The sequence below is a fragment of the Kryptolebias marmoratus genome, linkage group LG11 (genome assembly GCF_001649575.2).
Source record: "Kryptolebias marmoratus isolate JLee-2015 linkage group LG11, ASM164957v2, whole genome shotgun sequence".
Taxonomy (NCBI): Eukaryota; Metazoa; Chordata; class Actinopteri; order Cyprinodontiformes; family Rivulidae; genus Kryptolebias; species Kryptolebias marmoratus.
Genome location: NC_051440.1, coordinates 8629797 through 8651786, shown reverse-complemented (window position 1 = coordinate 8651786; position 21990 = coordinate 8629797). Strand labels below are relative to the sequence as shown.

The 21990-nt window shown below is 40.1% G+C and overlaps 1 protein-coding gene across 1 annotated transcript in view; it reads left to right on the top strand.

Annotated features, from left to right (window-relative positions):
• Nucleotides 1-20020, top strand: part of si:dkey-82f1.1 (DENN domain-containing protein 2A) — a 37137-nt gene extending 17117 nt beyond the window's left edge. The window contains exons 2-20 of the mRNA XM_017434253.3: nucleotides 2189-2275; nucleotides 3046-4050; nucleotides 6111-6238; nucleotides 9010-9113; nucleotides 9210-9407; nucleotides 9532-9625; nucleotides 9993-10037; nucleotides 10311-10498; nucleotides 11410-11519; nucleotides 12123-12192; nucleotides 12426-12503; nucleotides 14438-14578; nucleotides 14680-14828; nucleotides 16451-16628; nucleotides 16763-16804; nucleotides 16910-17015; nucleotides 17475-17786; nucleotides 18970-19056; nucleotides 19194-20020. Of these exons, the coding sequence (XP_017289742.1) occupies nucleotides 2190-2275; nucleotides 3046-4050; nucleotides 6111-6238; nucleotides 9010-9113; nucleotides 9210-9407; nucleotides 9532-9625; nucleotides 9993-10037; nucleotides 10311-10498; nucleotides 11410-11519; nucleotides 12123-12192; nucleotides 12426-12503; nucleotides 14438-14578; nucleotides 14680-14828; nucleotides 16451-16628; nucleotides 16763-16804; nucleotides 16910-17015; nucleotides 17475-17786; nucleotides 18970-19056; nucleotides 19194-19225 (3153 nt within the window). The 5' untranslated portion in view covers nucleotide 2189 and the 3' untranslated portion in view covers nucleotides 19226-20020. The remainder of the gene's footprint in view (nucleotides 1-2188; nucleotides 2276-3045; nucleotides 4051-6110; nucleotides 6239-9009; nucleotides 9114-9209; nucleotides 9408-9531; nucleotides 9626-9992; nucleotides 10038-10310; nucleotides 10499-11409; nucleotides 11520-12122; nucleotides 12193-12425; nucleotides 12504-14437; nucleotides 14579-14679; nucleotides 14829-16450; nucleotides 16629-16762; nucleotides 16805-16909; nucleotides 17016-17474; nucleotides 17787-18969; nucleotides 19057-19193) is intronic.
• The last annotated feature ends 1970 nt before the right edge of the window (nucleotides 20021-21990 follow it).

The window sequence follows — 21990 nt, the reverse complement described above, 5'->3', positions numbered from 1 at the left end:
GAAGAAGAAAAAAACTTTTAAAAGTTTCTATTATGGTTAAAGTTGAAGACTCGATACATTATTTGTTCTCCCACTTTTCCTCTCCCCCTCTTCCCCTTTCCATGCAGGGTTTATGTTCTTCATTCCTTTGGTAGTTTTCGTAAAGAGAAAAATAATCAGTGGGGGAAGATGGAAAAAACGAAACTGGTTGATGTTTCTCCTCAAACATGCGACCCCCTCTTGGCTCACAGCTGAAAATAATTTTGGCCCACAGGCCAGTGAATGGTTGACGCAAACCCTCCTCCTCCTCCTCCTCTTCCTCCTCCTAATCCAGTTTTTTTTTTTCATTTTAGGAGGTCTTGAACAATTTGGGGGGTGCGTCAAAAACCAAAGAATGAAAAAATTTTAAGTTGAGCAAAACTGAAAACTAAAATATGATGCACTGTACTCTTTTAATATTAGACGAGATGACAGCTTTACCTCAAAAGCCATTTATGTGATTGTGGGGGACAATAAAATATACAACCAAAATCCAACCCAAACATGAGATGAAAGTCCGACTGGTATTTGCTCGAGGAATAGTAGAGACCGAGTTCAAGTTTTTACGTAATCGACTAAATCTGTGCCTTTTTCCCCCCCCCCAACTTTTCTGCCTTCCGACAACAATTTGTGGAATTGGAGCCACATTTTCTAAGTCGTCAGAGCAGCATCAGCAGATAGCTGCTGAGGGTTTATAGAATGAGGGGTTGAAGAAGAGTTGGGCAAGGCAGCGCTCAGGAAATGTTCAACGGCCTGCAAATACCCTGCAAAGTATCTCAGCACATCTGGAAAAAGTCACACAAAAAATCCATTTGCTAAAATGGCACGTGAACTCTAAGGATGTGAAAGTGTGTTTTAACCCCCTATATGTGTGTTTATTTGTCTATTTGTCAGTAAAATCTCTTTACACCTTAGCAAACACAAAAATGACTTTGACTCAGTTGATTTTACAGATACTGAGTGGAAAGCAGGTTTGTTAATAGATGAATATCATCCCCAACACATACTCTGAGTGCCAACAGATAACATAAGTTCTTAGTTGAAAACATTAGCATGTAAGGTGGCAGACAGTAGTCTTTCCTTCAGGGCAGGGGTGGGCAATCCTGGTCCTCAATGGCCACTATCCTGCATGTTTTCCTTGTTTCTCTGCTCCAACACACCTAATTCAGTGGTTAAATTACCTCTCCATGTTCTGCAGAAGCCTGTTAATCGCCCATTGATTCCAATTAGGTGTGTTGGAAAAGAGAAACAAGTAACACATGCAGGATAGCGGCCCTCCAGGACCAGAATTGCCCACCTCCGCTTTAGGGGAATGCTAGTCTTATATTAAATAAAATTTTATGTCTAAAAATGCAGCAGGGACCATAATTGTAATTTTATGTGAGCTTTTCTTTGGTAAAAAATGTATGAATATTCCAGTATTCAGTGACCTAACTGTTTCTCTTTTGTTTATTACATTATTACTAGGAGAAGGACAAAGCCTTTTGTTCTATGTCTGCCCTCTTTTAGTGTTTTTAGGCCAAATCATGCACATTGTGCACCAGTGACTCTAATATGATTTTATCTGGGCCGTCTTTTTACGCTCCAAGTGCATTTGGACTCCTCTCTCTAATCCTGACAAATGAGCCAAGTAATAGTTTCAAACTGGTAAAGCATGTCCTTTCACTCTCACACTGAACCAATATTTGTCTTGGATATAAGTCAATGTAAAATTAAACTTTGTACAGTCAGGTACAACCTGATTGGCACCTGATTGTAAGCACTTGAGCTAACAGAAACACAAAACAAGAGTCGTGTAATATTTAATGCCAAGAAGGACTGTAACTGCAAAGAAATCATCAATCAAACACAAGTTGCCTTGCTTTTTGTGGTATGTTCAGAAGGTGCAGGAACAATTAAAGAAATGGTTTTAATCAATGAAATGAGAAGTATTAGGAAAAAAGTTATAACTGCAAAAACAAAATAAATATAATAAATCCTCTTTGGCTACTTTTGTTTAACTTCTGTTTTATGTCATGTTGGTGTTTGAATCAAATGTGTTTCTTTGCAAGCTGGTTTCCTGTTCAAGCTGTGTTTTCTACTACGCAAATGTCCTACATTTACATACCTTTCAACGAGCTTTTCCATCATATAAATCTATTATACTAACTGACTGGTTCTGTTTCTGCAGGATGCCAGCTGCTAGCACCATGACCGGTGGGAGGGCCCTGCTGCTTTGTACAAACACTGACAACTGTATTTACCAATCAGTCAACGGGTAGGTACCTCAGAAGATAATGAAATTAGGCTTAATTGGACTTAATAAACAATGTTGTGCTGCCCAAAAAAAGATTAAAAAAAGAAAGAAAAGGACAATGATGGGGCCACGTTATAAAAAAGATTAAGCTAATTGGAAGACATTATTGAATTTCCTTTTTGGTCATGTTACATCAAGTTTCATTATAAGGGTCTTGCAGGAAACTCAAATCTTTAATCACCTCCTCTGATTTTGTCTCGATAACATGGCTGTGAGTTTTCCCATTCAGCGATGTCATCAGAAAATCAACCAGAAGGGCCAAGTTTCCTTCATTTGTTGAAGGAGAGCTTTTGATAGGCCCTGAGCCAAAACAAAGTTTAGTGGGTCAGAGCAAGAAAAGGAAAGATGCACGTCTACAGTTCAGCCGCTCCCTTTTTGTGTGTGCACTCCATCTCCTCTCCGTAAAACGCTTTGTGTGTAACTCGTAAACTTTGACCCTCAAGCCATGAGTTCAAACAGTCATGACCCAGTAATGCTCCACAAATTGCTCACAGCTGAAACAGAGGCAAAGGAAATGTTTTAGCTCTTTCACTGAGTCATTTTAAACAAATATATATATATATATATATATATATATATATATATATATATGTGTGTGTGTGTGTGTGTGTGTGTGTGTGTGTGTAATTGTATGCACTCCTACTGTGTACTCATACTCTAAATTATTAGAGTTAATAATCATTTAATCATACATACTTCTGTTTTCGTTCATGTTTCTGTTTCTTTTCAAGATTCCAGTGCTGTGGCTTGAAAGTTGGGGAGGCTCCATCGCCTGTGGTGCCCCAGCCTTTAGAGGTGTGTGGGTCCCCGGGGTACAGAGACAAAAGGGGTGCTGCTGAGACCACCAAGCATCCTCCCCCCCCCCTGGTCAGCCTAAGGGACAGCCCGGGTCCTCTGGACAACATGCTGGCTCACAGGAGAACCCCGTCCATCAGTGACCAGCGACCCCCCAACATGGAGAATGGGCTGAGCCACAGCAAGAGCTCTGCGGGAGCCAAAGCTGCCAGCATCCGTGATAAGATTTCACAGTGGGAGGGCAAAAAGGAGCCTGTGACTTTAACAGGAACAAGTCCACCGAGTGCAACACAGAAGGAGGTTGAGACTGTGAGGAAAAAGGAATCCAAAGTTTCTGATGTCCAAAGAACGGACAGCAAGAGGTTTGTCAGCTGGGACAGACAAGACTCAGGGAAAGAAAATGTTGGAAAACTGGTGGATTTGAGCCCAACAGGCAAAGACAAGGAGGGAATGCCTGAGAGGAGGTGTTGTGCTTCCAAACCAACAGAACCCCAGGACAAGAAAACTGTTCTGACTCATGTTAAAAAACTAGAAAAGGCAACAAAGGAAGTACCTGGCAGACCCTCGCTGGCATTTCCAGGGAATTACTTCAGTCCCCCTTCAAAAGAGGAGCTGGAGGAAACAGAGAAGAAGACCAGTGAACCCATTTTTGGGACTTTTGACAAGGCTCGACCTGGCGGGTTTCAGAGGAAAAGGCAGGGGGATTCAGAGAACGTTTACTGTGAGCCCGGTGCTCCGTTTATAAACCCTCTACCCAAACCTCAAAGAACGTTTCAGCACCCCACACCACCTACGGGAACAACATCAGGGCCTTTCTCTGGAAAAGCAACGAGGAACCTGCCTCCTTTACCTTCTATTCCCCCGCCTCCTTTACCCTCGTGCCCGCCCCCTGGAGTTTGCAGAAGACCCTGGGCTGACAAACCACGGGACAGCAACAACAGGTAGGCCTCTGCAAAGAAAGGACAGTGAATACTGAGCAGATAATGATAACGAACAAAATTATAAAGTTATCGTGTTTAAAGCCATTTTTAAAATTAAGGCCAGCTATTGATGTCTTCTAAGTGGTTCCTATCACCACCTATCCACCTCTGAGGTGCACACCTTCCACATCTGACACAAATTAAAAGCACCATCAACCACCATTCTGTTTTTAAATGTCTTACAACATGAGCTCAGTGCTTGGATCTGACAAAACCTACACATCAATTCATTACTCCTTATAACACTTTACTGGAAGGAGAGAATAACATGATTTCTCGTGCAAGTCATGCCATGGAGACTTCTTGCCTTCTCCAAAATTTCAGCCTTGACAAGGAAAATTATTGTGCAAAGCATTTGCAAGCTTTTCTGAAGGCAAATTTACAGAATCCAATCCAGAATCGGAATCGGCCAAGAACAGTGTTGGGCTTTTCAAATATGAATTGAATTCATCTGGTTACAATCAAGTAAAGAGAGCTCTGTAGGGAAACCGAAAAAAAATGTGAACGTTGCAGGATTGGATCACATCTATTGTTTGCTCTCTCCACTGGGCCTGAACTCTTGTTTTGGAGCTTGGCTTGAATCTGTTACATTCCATACCATATGTGGAGGCCTCACTCTGCTCAAGTGTTCTGTGTCGAGCCCTTTGTTTAGTCAGGCTGTCTGCCCTTTGAGTGTCTGCAGGATGTAATTTTAGATGCAGACCTATTGCTTTCTATTAATGAAAATGGCTGATTGTCGTTCTGTAACCTTATTTACTTCTGTGCAGCAGCTTTGCAATATTAGGAGGTTGTGCAAAGTTTGTCATGCTCAGTTGTTTTTTACTAAAACTGTCATGATTCATGCAGTTTTTTGGGCAATATATTTTATATTGCAGGAACTTTGTGTACAATAGTTGCCATTATTATACATATACATGTTGCGTGTGAAATGGGAAGTCAATTGCATGATTTTAATTGTGTTATTTTATTTATTGTTTAGTTGTACTAAACAAACAGTACTAGCACAGATTGTAGACTTTGGCATTTAATTAGGTTAATACGTGATCCACATCCCCATTAAACAACATGTAGCAACCTCAAATCTGTACTGGTAGAAACTTGGCAGAGTTGTAGACATTGTCATTTTAGAATATATGTAGCTATGGATGGTGTTGTGCCCAGCTATGGACACCATAAAAGGACAAAAAACCAATCAAGTTGTCAAGCTCTTCTTGAATCAAGTGCCAGTGAGTAGAGGTGGGTCTTTCAGAACACCTTAAAGTTTTATCAAGTTTGAGCAGATCTTAATTATTATTGTGTTATGGAATAATTTACCTCTGTGCTAATGGCTAGTTCTAAAGAGATCAAGACCAAAGTGGATTGTTGAAGTCTTAAAACAGTTTGAATCTCAAATGTTTTATAGTGGTTTATTGAAACTCTGCTTTATAAACCTTTACACTGCTGTCAGTTTTACATTACATTATTTTTCCTGCAGAAATACTTTCTGTTGGAAGTACCCCTGAAAGTGTTACAGCTAGCTTGCACTTCCAAATAAGTACATAATTCTATGTAAGTAGCCGTGTAATTCTAAATTGACAGAGACGTAAAGATTAATAAGATAGCATTTGCATGAACTGCAATATTTTTTTTTTTAGAATTGTAATTGTTTTAAGACAGCAGCAGTCCACCTTTATCTTGATCCTGCTCAGAGTAGCCTTTAACTCATCAATTCAGTAGGACTTGAACTCTATTTCCTTAATCTGAGGTCATTCATAAAGCTATCTGCAACAGGTAAGATATTATTTGTTTCTCACTTTTCCATAAAACCCCACTTTAAAAGGTTTGAATTATTGCTGTAATCTATGGTGAAACACAGTTGGGTTGTTTTGATTCTGCTTACGTTTTTTAAAAGCTTCTAGTCAGCACCTTAAAACCACTGTCCAAATGATTATTTTTCTTTTCTTTTTTACTTGCTCTGCTCTTTTATTTGGGGGGTGCAGTGCAACTCTTCAGTGTTTCCTCTTTCCTTCTTCGTTTACCAGGAAGTCCTACGAGTTTGAGGATCTGCTCCAGTCGTCTGCCGAGAGCTGCCGGGTGGACTGGTATGCTCAGTCCAGACTGGGCTTAACATGCACTTTATCAGAAGAGAACGTCTACGAGGACATAATAGGTAGATCATTTGTGTCACACTCTTTTTTTCTGTTCTTCGAGCCTCGCAAAATCCTTTACAGAGTTCTGTCTGAAGCGTTTCTTCACTGACATCTGACTTTATTGTGTTACCATATTAGCCTCGTAGGTAAGCAGATTTTTAAAAGTGAGAAAAGGAAACAACACTGAAGGGTTATGTTTTGTCTTTTTTCTCATTCAGCCGACTGAACCTTAAGTTCCTCATGTTAGCTCCCATGCAACTTTTCCTCTAATCTGGCAAATGGTGCTTACATCAAAAGCATTTTATACATATTCACTGTTACATGTTACAGTAGGCAGATATTACACAGCCCTACATCACTCCATCTACTAACATTAAACGTGACAACAAAGTGCAATGATAACTTTGAGTGGACTCGTGTTGTTTTTTATTGGACAAGTCACCTCAGACAAGTAGCCAGTACAGCACATCTTATGATAAATTTATTCTTTAATTACCTAAAAAGGTTGCAACAGTCATATGAAAGCTCAAGCATTTCTAAACCTCCAGTGTTTCAACGACCTAACAACACCTCTGCACAGAGCAATATTCAGATTTCTTTAGTGTCCAAGGAATTTGTCCCTTTTTATTTGTAACCGTCTAGTTCTTCAGTGACTCGGCTGTTATCAGAGTCGCTGCTAGATAAAAGCGAGCCTCGTGAAGCGTCAGTCTGTCTTCGAAAATACAGCAAGAAATAAGGCAGGTTATAATCATTACTTTAATGAAGGTGATGGAGGTGTCCACCTACCTTCATAATGTGGCTGGGGTTTGCATTTTTTTTTTACACGACTTTATATAATTATGCGACCTTATTCTGATTAGGGTGATCTGAAAATGCTGTTTACACTCCTGCATCTTATTTAGAGTCCAACCTTTAGTGATTATGTGAGTCACGCTGTGCATGTAAACCTACTCAGTGTGAGCTCAGCAGCAGAACTGATGGGAACGGCCTCTGCGCTTGTTTATGCTTCGGTTTTAATTTAGGGCCACTTTGGTTCTCCTTTATTAAAAACCACATGTACAAACCTGAATTAGGGGCCTTCCTTATTGTCTGCAGTGTTGTGCCAACCCCACCTAGAGCCCTTCCAATTTCATAACGCACAATAGTGGCCTTGTGAGAGGTTGTGCTGTAGCTGAGGTTGGCTTGTTACATTACTGGCTGTCGCTTCAGTATATCTTTGTTTTCATTCTAATAACAGGCGTCGGATGAGAGTTACTAGTTGGCAACAGTCGATAAACCATATTTAAGAAATGCCACAGCTTATTTTAGATCTGCTTTGTTCTTTTATAAAGTGGTATTGTTTGTTAAAATGCACAAACATTGTCCACCAGAGACTCACCAGGATCCCAGGGGTACGGGAACTCAGCTATGTTTTAAATCAGCTCCAGCAGGCACGGATCTGGAAAGTTTAAACAACAATGAAAGACTGTGATGCTACATCGACCTTTAAAACACTCATAAATGTGAAATGACACTCCACTTACCTGTCATTGTTTTCAGACTAAGAGGAAGGCATGCTCACAGCGCACACAAACTCACTGCGGAGATTAGCGTGCCGTTTGTATCAGCCGGCAAATGTGGAAAACAGAGCACTCATCCCTGGACTGAGCGTCTCTGTTTGCCTGCGTTTACAGGTCACATCTGGAGGATGGATTGATAGAGCAGAGGAGAGAAAAGACACTTTAGGACTAGTTCACTTTCTATATGCAGGGCTTGAAGCTACACCTAGTTTTCACTTTGCAAACATCTTATCGCAGTAAAATATGAGTAAACTTGTATAAATTTGTGCTTGGTTAGGAGTAGTGTGGTATGACTTTTAGGAACAGTACATTGTATGACGTAGACAAAAAAAAATTATGACAATAACAAGAAATTTCTTTATAGACAGCAATGAAATTTTGACTAAACAGGTGAAGAAAACCAGCCATTTTTGGACCTCTATAAGTCAGGCGTTGTTTACAGTAGAAACATTTTTTAAAGTTTAAACTGGTCAAAGAAAGTTGGACTTTACATGGTGGAGGTAGTATTTTAATAACTTCTATGTTTTTTACAAAGTCGCAGTTTAAGTTTTAGGAGTTTTTGGCTTTCTCCACAAAATGATGTCACATTCTGACTTTTAGACTGTCTGAAACTGTTAGATCTTTTATAAACTCTTCCCACTCTTTTTTCACCCAGTGTGTCACTCACTGCTACAGGACTCACTTTTCTCAGAAGTACCCTCAATTTGTAAAAAGTGCACACCCATGCTTCCACAGATTTTGGCTATAGTTTAGCTCAAAATATTCTCTTCGGTACTGTAAATGAAGAGTCTATTTAACTTGTCATATCTCCTTCATAAAACACTGTAGATACATAAAAATCATGTGTGTGGCCATTAGTCTTCTGCTACTCGCAGTTCAAGAAATCTGAAGAGTCGACTTACAGTTTTTACACAGCAACTGTTTATGTGAGACTGAATGCTAACTTTTCTGTTTATTTCTGCCTGTCTCTCCTAAATTTGCTGTCAGGGAGGGAGAGTCACAGATGTGTGGTTATCATGGTGACCCTAACGAGCCACTGACAGCAGCTCTAACATTTTTTTTCTAGCTAGATTTTCTTTACACTTCTTATATAGTTCATACATCAAGATGTGGGAAATTTTTCTAAGCTTAAATTATTTTTAAAAAATATCAAAATTTCAACAGAAATTTTGAACTATTTAAAACTATTGTGCAGTCCAGCTAAAATTAAATACTTGACTTGTGTTCTGAAGATCCACCGTCCAAGGACAACCCTTATGAAGATATTGAGTTGGAGCAAAGTTGTTTGGGAAGCAAATGCGTTTCACCTGCCTCCTCGTCGCCTGTCCCCGACAAGGTACCAGATCACCAGTGCATTCCTGTTATTCTGCATTTATACCAGAACAAGTACTGCAGCAATGACCATCTTGTGACGTGTCTGTCCACCCACCAGCTAGTACCCAAGTCCGGCTTCTTCAGGCAAAACTCAGAGCGCCGGAGCTTTAAAGCCCCAGAACTGCGCAAGACTAACCGAGACGCTGGCATCTCCTCCCCCTCCCGTATCAGCCCCCCCTCGACACCCAGCAGCCCCGATGACACCCCCTGTCTCTCTGGGGACCCTTACAATCGCAGACGGAGGAAAATCCCCAAGGTACGAAGCCTGTTGCTCTGGAACAGTTAAAGGATGTATTGAAGTGAAGAGAATAGAGAATTCTCACAGAATTCTTCACATAGTTCAGGGTGTTAAAGACGGAAGTTTCTTTTAATAATTACAGATGGTGCTGAAAATCAATGGCATCTTTGAGGCCCGCAGAGGAAAGAAACACATGAAGAAGGTTTCTCAGTCTGCGGAGTCCAGCTCAGGGAGAGGTGAGCCTTCAGCTTCTCTGCAACAAACGATTCGCTCACCTCTTAGTTTGTGAAATGTCATCATAAACGGCTCAGTGTTCAGTTTAAAAACTCATCTGTGTTCATAAATTTTTTTGTTGGCTTATGTTACAAAGATGTCTAAAACACGTTATTTAATTTGTATTAAAAAAAAAAAAAATAACCTGGGTTAAGTGAGACTGGTCTGTGTTTTAGAGAGGACAGGTGGATTTTTTAATGTACTGTCCGTGGTCGGAATGATGCTAATGAGGCAAAAATCCAAAAGAGTTTCACATGATTTGTATTTACAGTCTTGTCTCATTCTTCTTTCCTTTTTATTCTATTTATATTTTCTTATTATTTGTGACAGATGAGAACAGTGAGTCCGAAAGTGACACAGAGGAAAAACTAAAAGGTGAGAACCCGCCCAGAAATGTGCATACCTTTTAGATAGGTTGTCCACGTTTTGTAGTACAAGTATTAAAGTGAACACAATCGTAGTGTGTGTGCAAAAAGATAATGTATTTAAAAGTTTCTTTTAAATTATTTAGTACCTATGGAACTGCAGATTGTTTTGCTTTCTGTTGCAGTCTCCCACTGCTTTATGTGAATGTGCCTATAGAATATATGTGTGCGCATGAGATTGAATTCCTGAACTTGCATGAAATGTCCGTTTCTTGCACCTCAGCTCACAGCCAGCGGCTGGTATCGGTCCAGTCCATGCTGAGGCAGGCGGGGCGGTATCGGACCTTGGAGAGGGATTTGATGGAATTACAGGAAAGAAAGCTCTTTGAGTACTTTATAGTTGTTGCGTTGCATAAGACCAAGGCTGGAGTTCCATACCTGCCGGAAGTCACTCAGCAGTTTCCTTTAAAGGTAAAAAAAAAAAAGACTAAAGATGTTACTGCAGCTAAATGAGACACTCGGCATTTTGTATGTTTTGTCTGTTTTTCAGGAAATAATAAAAAAAAAACAATTAAAGGCCTTACATTCCTTTCATGCCAGAGTGTTAAACTAAGATCATCTTATGATGAGAAGGGACAGAGTTAAAGCTGTTTTGGTTAAACCTTCTAAATGACATTTGGCTCAGTCTTATGCAAAATTGTGAGATCTCACGAGATCTGTTAGAGCTCAAAATATATGAAGATGATACCCATTTACTACCATATCAAACTTTATATCAATATTTGTAAATATGACTGAGTTAGAGCCATTTTTGAGTTGGTAAGGTCAACTAAGGTCAACTAGCTGTGGTGGCCTTCTTCAATCGGGTTGACTCCAAAACTTAACCAGCTGTGGATGTACCTGTAATGATTGCTTTCCGATGGTTTCCTTAAACTCTGTCCAGTGGTTCATGAGATGTTTTGACAGAGAAACACATGTACACACAGGCACACACAGACACAAGCAAAAACACTGTCACCCTTTAGACACACAGGCTATAAAAAGGATCTTAAGTTTAATCATTAGAAAAGCATGCAAAACATTTAGTTTATTTAGACTTTTTGGGACAGCTCAGTGTGTTAATTTAAATAGTGACGTGTCAGTTTTATATTTGTCACAAGTAGTTGTTCAAAAGGGTTGATACAGATCTAAAATTCAGAATAAATGATAGTCATAAAATTATTTTTTTACGTCATTATTTATTTCTTCACGTGCCCCTTTTTTGTGTTTCACGTGAGCCTCATACTGTATAGCCTTATGGCAGTTTTATTTTAAAGTTTTATTGTCAACTTTTTTCTACCGCATGGGATGTTACAGTTGTCTGTCCTTTATATGTCATTCAGCTCGAGAGGAGCTTTAAGTTCATGCGGGAGACTGAGGACCAGCTGAAGGTCATCCCTCAGTTCTGTTTCCCCGACGCCAAAGACTGGGCGCCTGTCGACAACTTCCCCAGGTCAGTCTGAGTGCTGCTGCGCCACACTGGTGCTACGTGAAGTGACACAAAACAGAGACGCTGGAATATCGCAGTCAAGTGGTAACGGCTCAGCTGTTTTTGTGGCTAACAAAAACACCTGGCAGAGAAAAACCCGAAAGCCCCTAAAAGATGACTAAACAATCTCCTTATCTTTAACTACGAAGACACAATATTAAAACACCAAACATCTGGACTGTATTATTAAATCACCTCTTTTTGTTCACAGTTTAACACTTCAGTCAGCATCTCTTTTCTTCACGGAAATAATGATATCTTCCTTAGTGCTGATGGCTAAAAATTACCTAAATGACAATGTTTGATGGGTGAAAGGCCCCTAAACATGCATCTGCACCACAATTACTGACACTTGTCCTGAGTCAAGGTCATCTATTAATCAGTAGAAACCTTAGGAGGTTCTCTGTTGACACTTCATTATAAATCTTTCCTATGGGTCTTTCCTGTCACGTTTAAAGACAGGGTATGGTTGTGAAAACTTAGCCTCATTCTTTGTGAATTTATTAGTTTTAGGAAGTTTCTGCATTGCCTAATTCATATTTTTTGCTCTTTTCCCTACATCCCCAGTGAGACGTTCTCTTTTGTACTAACTGGTGAAGATGGAAGCAGAAGGTTTGGCTACTGTCGTCGCTTGCTGGTAAAAATGGCCTCTGACCTGGTTATCAGCTTTATATAATTCGGTTTTACTGGGTTAAAGTTTTATTTTAAATTCTCCATTGTCGCATTGCCTGTCCAGCATGCTTTGCTCTTCTGCCAAAGTAGGAAAATTATTATAGTTTTCTTTAACTGCTCATAGAACTGGAAAAAAATAAGCTTTGATTTGCTCCAGATTAAGTGCGCTAAAGCTGTCTGTCCTCTCCTTTCTGGCAGCCCAGCGGTAAAGGCCGGAGGCTCCCTGAGGTCTACTGCATCGTCAGCCGCCTGGGTTGCTTCGACCTCTTCTCCAAGGTAGGCGTAGTGACTTACGCCAAGGCAGAAACTGCACAAACTATAAATACCTCAATTACTTGCATCCAGTTGCTTTGATTTGCACATCACACAAAATCTCACATCTGGCACGAGCTTCCCTCCAATAAAAAAACAAAACAAACAAAAAAAAAAACACACCACCCTTGGAGCCCACCGAACCACACCCATGACCTGCCCCGCCCACTTTCCCGCAAAGCCTCCTAGTTCTGGCTCCAGTGCAGCAACACATATTAGATGCAGCTGGCGCAGTCGCTGTAGTGGAAAAGGTTCCCTGTAATAACCCATAGATTTATGTGCACGTTAAACTGTGTTTATAACTGTTCACCATGCGCCGTTAATAGGATTAGATTTGTCATAAAGTGGACATACAGGAGTACCTGAATGTGTTTATTCTGTGTGATCCGCCCAAATGTTTAATCGATTTGTGCACTGAATTTTGAGACGTACACATCACTGATGTTTTTATAATAACTCTTTACTTTGGTTGGTTGTTCCTACTTCATTCTGTTCAAAAGAACTACATCTGGGATGATGTTCAGTGGAGTTTTAAAACGGACATTAGATTATTCCCCTTTTAAAGTGATAGTTCCGAAGTTGTGAAATGTGGTTCTGTGTAAAAAGTTATGAACAAGTTATATTTTTCATGCTGTAGATAGCTCTTTGAACGATCTCAGTTTGGAGAAATTGAGTTTAATTGGGAGTGGATTGATGAGCTAACGGCTAATCGGAGCGGGACCGTGACCAGAGTGGACTGCTCCTGCCTGCCAACCCCAATCTCAAAGATTTCTTAGTGCTTCATTCGAACGCTATTTTATAAACATTTTCATCGCTGTCAGTTTCACATCACATGGTTACGTGAAATTTTGTGGTTACTTGTAGGAGCAAATAGTGGCAGCTAGCCATGGCACATCTGTAGCAGCCTGGGTCAGTTCCAGCAGTAGATATCAAACTATTTCTGCCAGAATAACCACGTGATGTAAACGTTGCCAGCAATAAAATAGCACGTGCATAAACCAGTAATAACATTTATAATGGCATGAAGGAGAAGGTGGAAGGATAATGTTTTTCGCAAAATGGCTGTAACTCGATCAAATTTGCAGCTATTGAGTTAAATTTGATGTGGTAGTAGCTGCCAGTCATTCATAACACATACACCAGGCACTAACACATTACGCTAAATCACAGTAGATGTTACTATATTGCACGAGATTGTGCATAATGTTATTCTGAAGGTTTAACGGAAACAGTTTGGATTTTATGTCTCATATTGTGTTGCTCAGTATAAGATTTTCCTCATTTAAAACTCTTGCACGAAAGGTGGCAAGAAATATCCATTCCTTCAAGGGATACCAGACTTTGTTATTGAGATTGGAGTTGTTTTTAGATGGCGTACATCCACGATGGTCTTGGCCTTGTTAGCTCTTCATAGTTCAGACAGAATTAAACTCTGAGAATCAGACCCAGACACAAACAAAAACTGCTGGACCCAAACCAGGCCTGGAAACACAAAATCTGATCTGCATCCAAATTAACAACTCTCATTACCAAGTGGACATTTAGATGTCAATTTCAATACTTTTTATCGTACAAAATGTGCCAGTAGTAGTCTTCTCTCCCATGCTTTCTTTGCCGTGACATTTTTCATTCATCCAGCTCGCCAAGAAACTAAACTCCCTCCACGTTTTCTCTTTCTCCCCTCTAGCTAATTAAAGCAGCATGGCTAATTCACTCATTATGGAAAAGCTTAAGAGTCAGCCTGCTGCCGTGCTGTAGGATAACACACATGGCTCTTTCAAATCATCCAAAAGACGATCAAATGGAGAAAATGCCACACTTGCGGCAAAGCGCGAACGCTTTATACATCAGAGACTGCTTGGCTTCGGTTTACAGTGTTTCCCTTCGGCCTTTTGCAGATCCTGGATGAAGTGGAGAAGAGGAGGGCCATTTCTCCAGCTCTCGTGCAGCCTTTCATGAGAGGCATCATGGAGGCTCCCTTTCCTGCCCCAGGAAGGACGATCACTGTCAAAAACTTCCTACCTGGGTCTGGCACAGAGGTGAGGCGACGATGGGACTTTTCAGTGACCATTGTGTGTGCAGATAATCACATTCCTGACATAAAAAGTGCCCAACATTGTGTCAACTCTTTTGCTAACAGGTGATAGAGCTGTGTCGGCCGTCAGATTCCCGTCTGGAACACGTGGACTTCGAATGCCTCTTCTCTTCGTTAAACCTCCGGCTGCTGCTCCGAGTTTTTGCCTCTCTGCTTCTGGAGCGCCGGGTCATATTTACTGCAGACAAACTCAGGTTGGTTGGTCATAGAAAAGGATTTTTTTTATTAACCAAAAGATGAGTCATTGTGAAGAGCAGCAGTTCTTTGGCAGCCAATTGATTATACAGACTGAATTACTGAGTGTGAGAGGAAGGAATGCTGTTGTGTTATAGAGTTGCTTTGGAAACGATCTGTTCCTTTGTGGAAAACTGTCATGGCTGCCTGACAGACTGCTTTAACGTGCACAGTCATGTCACGTCACCGACACTTGGTCAAAGAGAAGTGATGTTTTCCTGCTGCACAATCAGCAGAAACAACCTGATTTACTTTACGAAACACTTGAAATTTAAAGCTGTACAAGTAACAGGTTTGTATGTATTTTAATGATTTACAACCTTGTAATTTCACGGACACGTGGCACCAGAGGCATTTCTTTGTCTTTAGCAGTCTTTCAGTGTGAGCAGAAGCACATGTGAGAGTGATGAAGTCAGCAGAGTGAGTGAGTGAGTGAGTGAGTCAGCTGCTGCTGTAAAGTTTGAACGTTTTTGACTTTGCATCACACTTCCTCTCAGAGTGACACACTGAGGCCACAAATCAACTTCTCACCATGGGTTTTACTTGACTAAATTCTTAGAGAAGCAGGGACATTTTACAACAAAGTCATAAAATAGCTTTGTTACATAAAAACTAATGGGCAATGAAACAGGGACTGAACTGAATGATCAGTTTAAAAGACACAAATTGGACGACTATTACCCAATCATTTGCTTTTTAACAAAATGTCAGTTTTACAAAAAAAACCCTTATGATTAGGCGGTGATTCATGAGTTCTAAGTCCCTGATTCATTCCTCATTAATCCCTATGTAATTAAGTATATTTTGTGAATCATAATACAAAAGTGCGACCGGAAAAGGTTTTCAGGAAGGTTTGCACCTTCATGTGGAGAAACTAGAGTAGATTTTTGAATTCAAAGGAGTCACATTTTAAAGATTATCCTCTGAATTTGGAATATTTTTTTGAAACTTCTGCATATAATAGCAGTAAATAAATAAATAATAAATAACAGTTTTTGTGCTGTACACCTTAGAGGGCTACTTTTTCTTCTGAGTTGTTATTACCACCTTGAAGTACGAGTTCTCAATAGGAGTGCAACAGGTAAAATTCAATAAAAAGGAAACAAATTAGGACAAATTGTAAAGAAAAATGCCTTTTTTTCATTCTTGAGCAACAATAGTGCTATTAATGTTACATATTTTACAGCATGTAATAATAGGTGTACTTATTCTATATGTACATTTGCATGTTTAAGTGTTACAGTGCATCATCAAATTATAGGTTAAAACATAATTTATGATTATTTACTTGGCCTTAAAAACTAGTAATTCTTTTAGAGTCTGCAAATTAGTGAAAAGCTGCACACAATCAGATCCTGTCCCTTTCAAAACATTTGAACTCTCCCTTTAAATCCAGAAAATTATTGTTAAACAACTCCTGTTCATTGTTATAGTGTTTGGCAATAGCAGTAATGTATTATTAACAAAGGTTCATTGTACATTTTCATTAAAAGATATCAAAAATTTCCACAGCATCGTAATTTTCCAGTTAGTTTTTTATTTTTTAATTTTGTATTTACTGAGTGTTTTCGTCCTTCTGCAGCACGCTGTCTCAGTGTTGTCACGCAGTGGTGGCCCTGCTGTATCCCTTCACCTGGCAGCACACGTACATTCCCGTTCTGCCCCCGTCCATGTTGGACATAGTCTGCACCCCAACGCCGTTTATAGTGGGCCTCCTCTCCAGCTCTCTACCTCGACTCAAAGAGCTGCCCCTAGAAGAAGTAAGACAAGGCTTTGTTGTTGTTGTTTTGTTTTCTGATGTGCTGCCTGTGGTGCCCTTGACTGGGGGCATTTCCTGCACTGAACAATGGCCCCGGGAAATTACATCACTCTCTCTCTCTCTCTCTCTGCTCAGGTCCTGGTGGTCGACCTCGGCAACAACCGCTTCCTACGTCAGGTAGTAACCATGGAGACAAAAAGCTCTACGTGTGGATTTAGTGACTTTACTAGATGTCCTACATGTTAATGTTAATTACCATACACCTGATTGTTTTTATTACAGCTGGATGATGAAGACTCCATTCTTCCTCACAAGCTGCAGGCAGCGCTCGAGCACGTGTTGGAAAAGAGGAGGGAACTGGCCTGTGAGAAAGGAGATCTGCCCAATGGTGATTCTGTCCACCTACTCTTGTTTAAATTCTCATATATCTTCACAAATATTTGTTGTTTAATGAGAAATGCAAAAAAATGCTAAATAGATTCTTCTTTTAGTTCAAGAGAATCTCACTAATCTACAATATAAACAACCGTTTTTACGCGGCTTTAAGTCCTTTAAATAGGTGGCAGATGTTGGACACTGTCGACTTAATACAATGCAAACTTAATGAAAGTTTTGTGACCAGTTTCATCTGGAAATACTGTAATATTTAAGGCTGTGAAAGCCAGGTGTGAACATGTTAAATAGGTAATAAAGCTTAAAGGAATAAATAGGATCCGAATGCAGTTGTGATTGGTGAAACTTATCTTTTGGTGCTGATCAATTGTTGGCAGTAAACTTAATGCACTTAATATCATATCAGTAAATATTTTCTCTCCTCCTGTTCTTGTTTTTCCATTCCTCCTTTCAGACTCCAGCTCCCTCAGCACTGTGGTCTCAGAGGCCTTCGTGCGTTTCTTTGTGGAGATGGTGGGCCACTACTCCCTCTTCATGGGAGGGGCGGAGCGGGACGACGAGTCCTTGTCCTCGCCCACCGTACCCAGCCCCTCGTCTTCCTCCTCCTCCTCCTCCTCCCCCTCCCCGTCCTCGTCCTTTCAGCGGGAGGCCTTTCGCAAAGCGGTCACGTCCAAGAGCTTGAGGAGGTTCCTGGAGGTGTTCATGGAGACCCAGATGTTTACCGGCTTCATCCAGGAGAGGGAGCTGCGCAGACAGGGCCTCAAGGGTAGGGACGTTTAATCAGCGTTAACAGTCTTTAATAGTTCAAGCATCTAGAATATTCTGTCTGCTTGTTATTTTTATTTTTATTGAGTTTTAGAATTGCTAAATTTATATTTGAATCTTTCCTCGGCAGTTGAGCAAATTCATGTATTTATTGGGGAATGTTGAAAAACATGTTCAATCTTGAACTGTGTTTAAGTTTAATGTAAAAATGATTTAAAGTGAAATATATATGGATGGTGGTTAATATATACCTAATACAGGACTATGGAAAAGTCTTGAGCTATCTCTCATTTCTTTGTAGTTTGTTTCCAAGGAGCCGGATTTTTTGTAAGTTTTATAAAGCAGTCCTGATCAATAATCCTGCAGATTTTCTGAAGTTTTTCTTTAGATTTTGGCTCCTTTTTCACTCTTTTCTGTCCACTACTTAACCATTTTCTAAGGCGTTTCTGAGCTCTGTACTCTGTCTCTAAGGCTGATCTGGAGCAGCCTAAGGAGAAAACTCACTTCAGCCGCTTGTAGCTGGGATTCTGGTCTTTCGGTCATGATCCATACCTCCCGACCATAGGTGAGGGCTGGAACGTAGACAGCCCAGTAAATTAGGACATTTGTCCTTTGGTTCAGCTCCTTCTTCACCACGACAGACTGAAGGAAAAGCCCTCATTACTGCTGACGAGGCTCCAATTTGTCAGTCAATCTTCACTTTTATCCCAGTCACTTCACACTCAGACTGTGAACCGCCCTGAAAGCCACACTGCTCCTCTTGGGCACAAGGTTCGACAATCAGTCAGAGCTGAGAGGTGTGAGACCTCAATAGTTAGAACATCCCGGTCCTCCTTGTGAAAAGACACGCCAATGTTGAAAGCCCTACAACGTCCAGAGCCGTCAGCATCTGAGGTTAAATCCCTGCTGCCAGAATTCTTTAACCAGACATTTCATAATATGCTGCTATGGTCAGAGACGTGGCCTGGACTGAAAGCAAGTGAAAAAGCAACCAAAGTCCAAAGAAAAAAGTATAAATTAATAATACTTTAGAAGATTACAAGAAAGTTTGGCTGATTTAAAGCAAAGTATAACGAATTAAAAAGGGCCCAAGACTTTGCACAGTACTGTAAACCGTTTGTAAGTGTAGAGGTCAAGAATCTCTTTTAAATCTCTGAATCTGAACAATTCTGTTTTGTGTCCAGGTCTCTTTGAGGTAAGAGCTCAGGAGTATCTGGACTCACTTCCTGGCAGCGAGCAAAGAGGCGTAAACAAGTTCCTCAAGGGCCTCGGTGAGACTTGCTGTACATCTGCAGCCAATCAGCTGCTCGGCCGATTTCCTAACCGACGATAAAACCACCAGCTTTCTGTTGAAAGAGGTTCGGTTTTTATACATCTGATTTATTGTTGTTGTTGTTGTTTCTTCCAGGAAACAAGATGAAGTTTCTCTCCAAAAGATAAGACGTGGAAAGCTGTGAAAGCAGGACAAAGAAGAGGGACTCCCTGAGTTCTCATGCACGTGTTAAGTCAGAACAAGTGAAGACTTCGGAACTGGATCCATAGTTTGTATGCATGAGGGAAACTGGGGAACGTTAGGGTTTAACTCTCAGCCAGTCGCTCCATCAGGGTTGTGAAGACCAACGTCGTAAAACAGAATCCAGGCTTACAGTCTGTCCCTACAGTGTATCACTGTACAGCACATCACAGAGGAAATGTTTCAGTCCTAACGCCACCTGTAAACCTGCGAGGAGTGAAAACCCTCTGTTGTACTTTTACTTTACATTCCAAGTATTTTCTATAGAAGCTTTTATAAGAACAATAGTACAACTTCCTTGTCAACAGGAGGCTTTTAAGTTAATTTATATCACTTTTTAGACTAACGTTATCTCCTTTTTTTTAAAATGTTTTATTCAAATATTTTTAAAAAGAATCTCCTGTAGCTGTTCATACACTTTATTAGGGTTTAGTTCAGAGAATTTGTAGACCACTGTGGGTTGCTGAGTTTATGTACCACTATTGTAAACAAATGTACTTTTTACTAGAACGGGAACTTGCATGGAGGTCGAGGAATGAAAAAGAAAAAAAATCAATGTGAAATGTCTTTCCCTTGGGTGTCTTGAAATAATGTGTGGCTAGAGCTTAAAAAGGTGATTTCTGTCTTAGCTCAATCATGATCGTCATGTTCTCCAAAATCAACTAGTAATATCATTTAAAGAGAAGCAATGAAATTTCATAAATAAAGTGATTTGAAGTACACAAATGTCTCTTTTTTTCTGAAACAGTATCAAAGTCATGTAGATGTTTACTGTATGTGTTCTGTTTGGTTTAGTCAAAGTCAAAGAGAAAAATAGGTTGTATTCTAACTGTAAAACAGTACTATAGTACTGCAAATAAGTATCTTATCAAAAGCAATATGCATCAGAGATATTAAAAATATTGCTAAAATAATATATGTGATATATAGTTAGTATTAACATGACTTTTGATGCATTTCATTTAATGTTGAAGCTATTTTGTCTGATTTCTTTTGCATTAACGAGAAATCCTCATTACTGTCCTCATCCTATTAACCTTTTTTCACCTAAAAAGAGGGCAACAAAAACTGCTCTTGAACAAGACAGCTCGTCGGTTTGAGCACAAACTGTTATTTAAACTGAAAATAAAAGAATTCATGTAATTAATTATTTTAAAAGTTTATAAATTGTTGTAATTCTCAGGTTACAACTTCACCTGCAGGCAGTGTAAGAGGTTGAGCCTGCAATACCGCCAATTACCACTAGATGGCTCTGTTACCCTGTTCATGCCAGTCTGCACTTGTTGCTTTTCAGGGTCCAAAGTTCAGAATCACATCCTAGATAATTCTGCCTCTGAGTCTTTAATGCCTTGTGCAACACGTGTAAGTCCAACACTTTTACCGCCTTTGTCTGCTCGTGAGAGGCTGGTAAAAGGAAACGACTCAGAAAACACTAATAATAATAATGCTAATTGTTGTGAAATTGGCAGCAGCGTAAAGGCATAAATAAACATAACAATAAATAAATAAACATAAACATACCAGATAAATGCACTTTGGACGCAGCCTGTTTGGTTCTTGTTTTGCGCTTTTTTCAGATATCAAATATAGCGCCACTCCACTCTGTATAACCACACACACACACACACACACACACACACACACACACACAGATAGACAGATAGATAGATAGATAGATAGATAGATAGATAGATAGATAGATAGATAGATAGATAGATAGATAGATAGATAGATAGATAGATAGATAGATAGAACATAAACTGTAGTTTTTTTTATTTAAATGATAAAAAAGATTATAAGAGCCAAGTAGATTTTGCAGTTCCATACAAACTGCATTTAGTGAGAATTTTTTTTCCTCCCCCCAAACATGTTGTTCAAACAGCCATCTACAGCAGGTAAGATATTAATTGTTCGTAACAACGGCAACCGATCTGACCTGTCATTCAAGGGACTCACATCAACGTCAGGAAGACTTTCAGAAAGTCAGACCCAAGATCCGCACAAATCCGTGGTAAAATGTGTCCTTAAATTTAAAAATAAATAAATAAAAAAAATTCTATGCAAACTTCGCAAACTGAAATCCACCACGTGCGTTTGTTTACCTGCAGAAACAAAGGCAAACAGGTCGACCAGGGCATGGAGAAGTCCTACCGGGCTTTGTTTACATTGAGCGCGTACCCCACCTTTCAGTGCGCCATTTTACCAGAACTCGGGCTGACCTGTTTCATGTTGGATTTCATAGTTTGTAATGAGAGCCTTAGCCTTTAATGCCCGGGCCAAACTTTGATATAATTTCCTCCTTTTCTTCTCCTCCATGGCAGCCAACTTATTTGATCTTTTTTTTGTTTCTGTTTACCTAACAACACTGACAGTTTCCTCATGTGTGTACATTATTGTTTTAGTCTTGATGTGACTTCCTTTGCTCCCTAGGGTTTCTTTACTTTCCTCTCTAGCCTCCTCCTCCTCCTCCTCCTCCTCCTCCTCCTCCTCTTCCTCGGTTCGTTACGTGTTGACCGGTCAGACCTCCCCTCTCCTCCCCTCTCCTCCCCTCTCCTCCCCTCTCCTCTCCTCCTTCCCTGCCTTGAGTCTTTTTCGTTTCTTTTCCTTTTTTTTAAATTCTCGGGCTTTTTCCAGGCTTCATGTCATACCGCGGCTAATTCCAGAAATTCCTGCCCTCCTCTCGCATCAAACG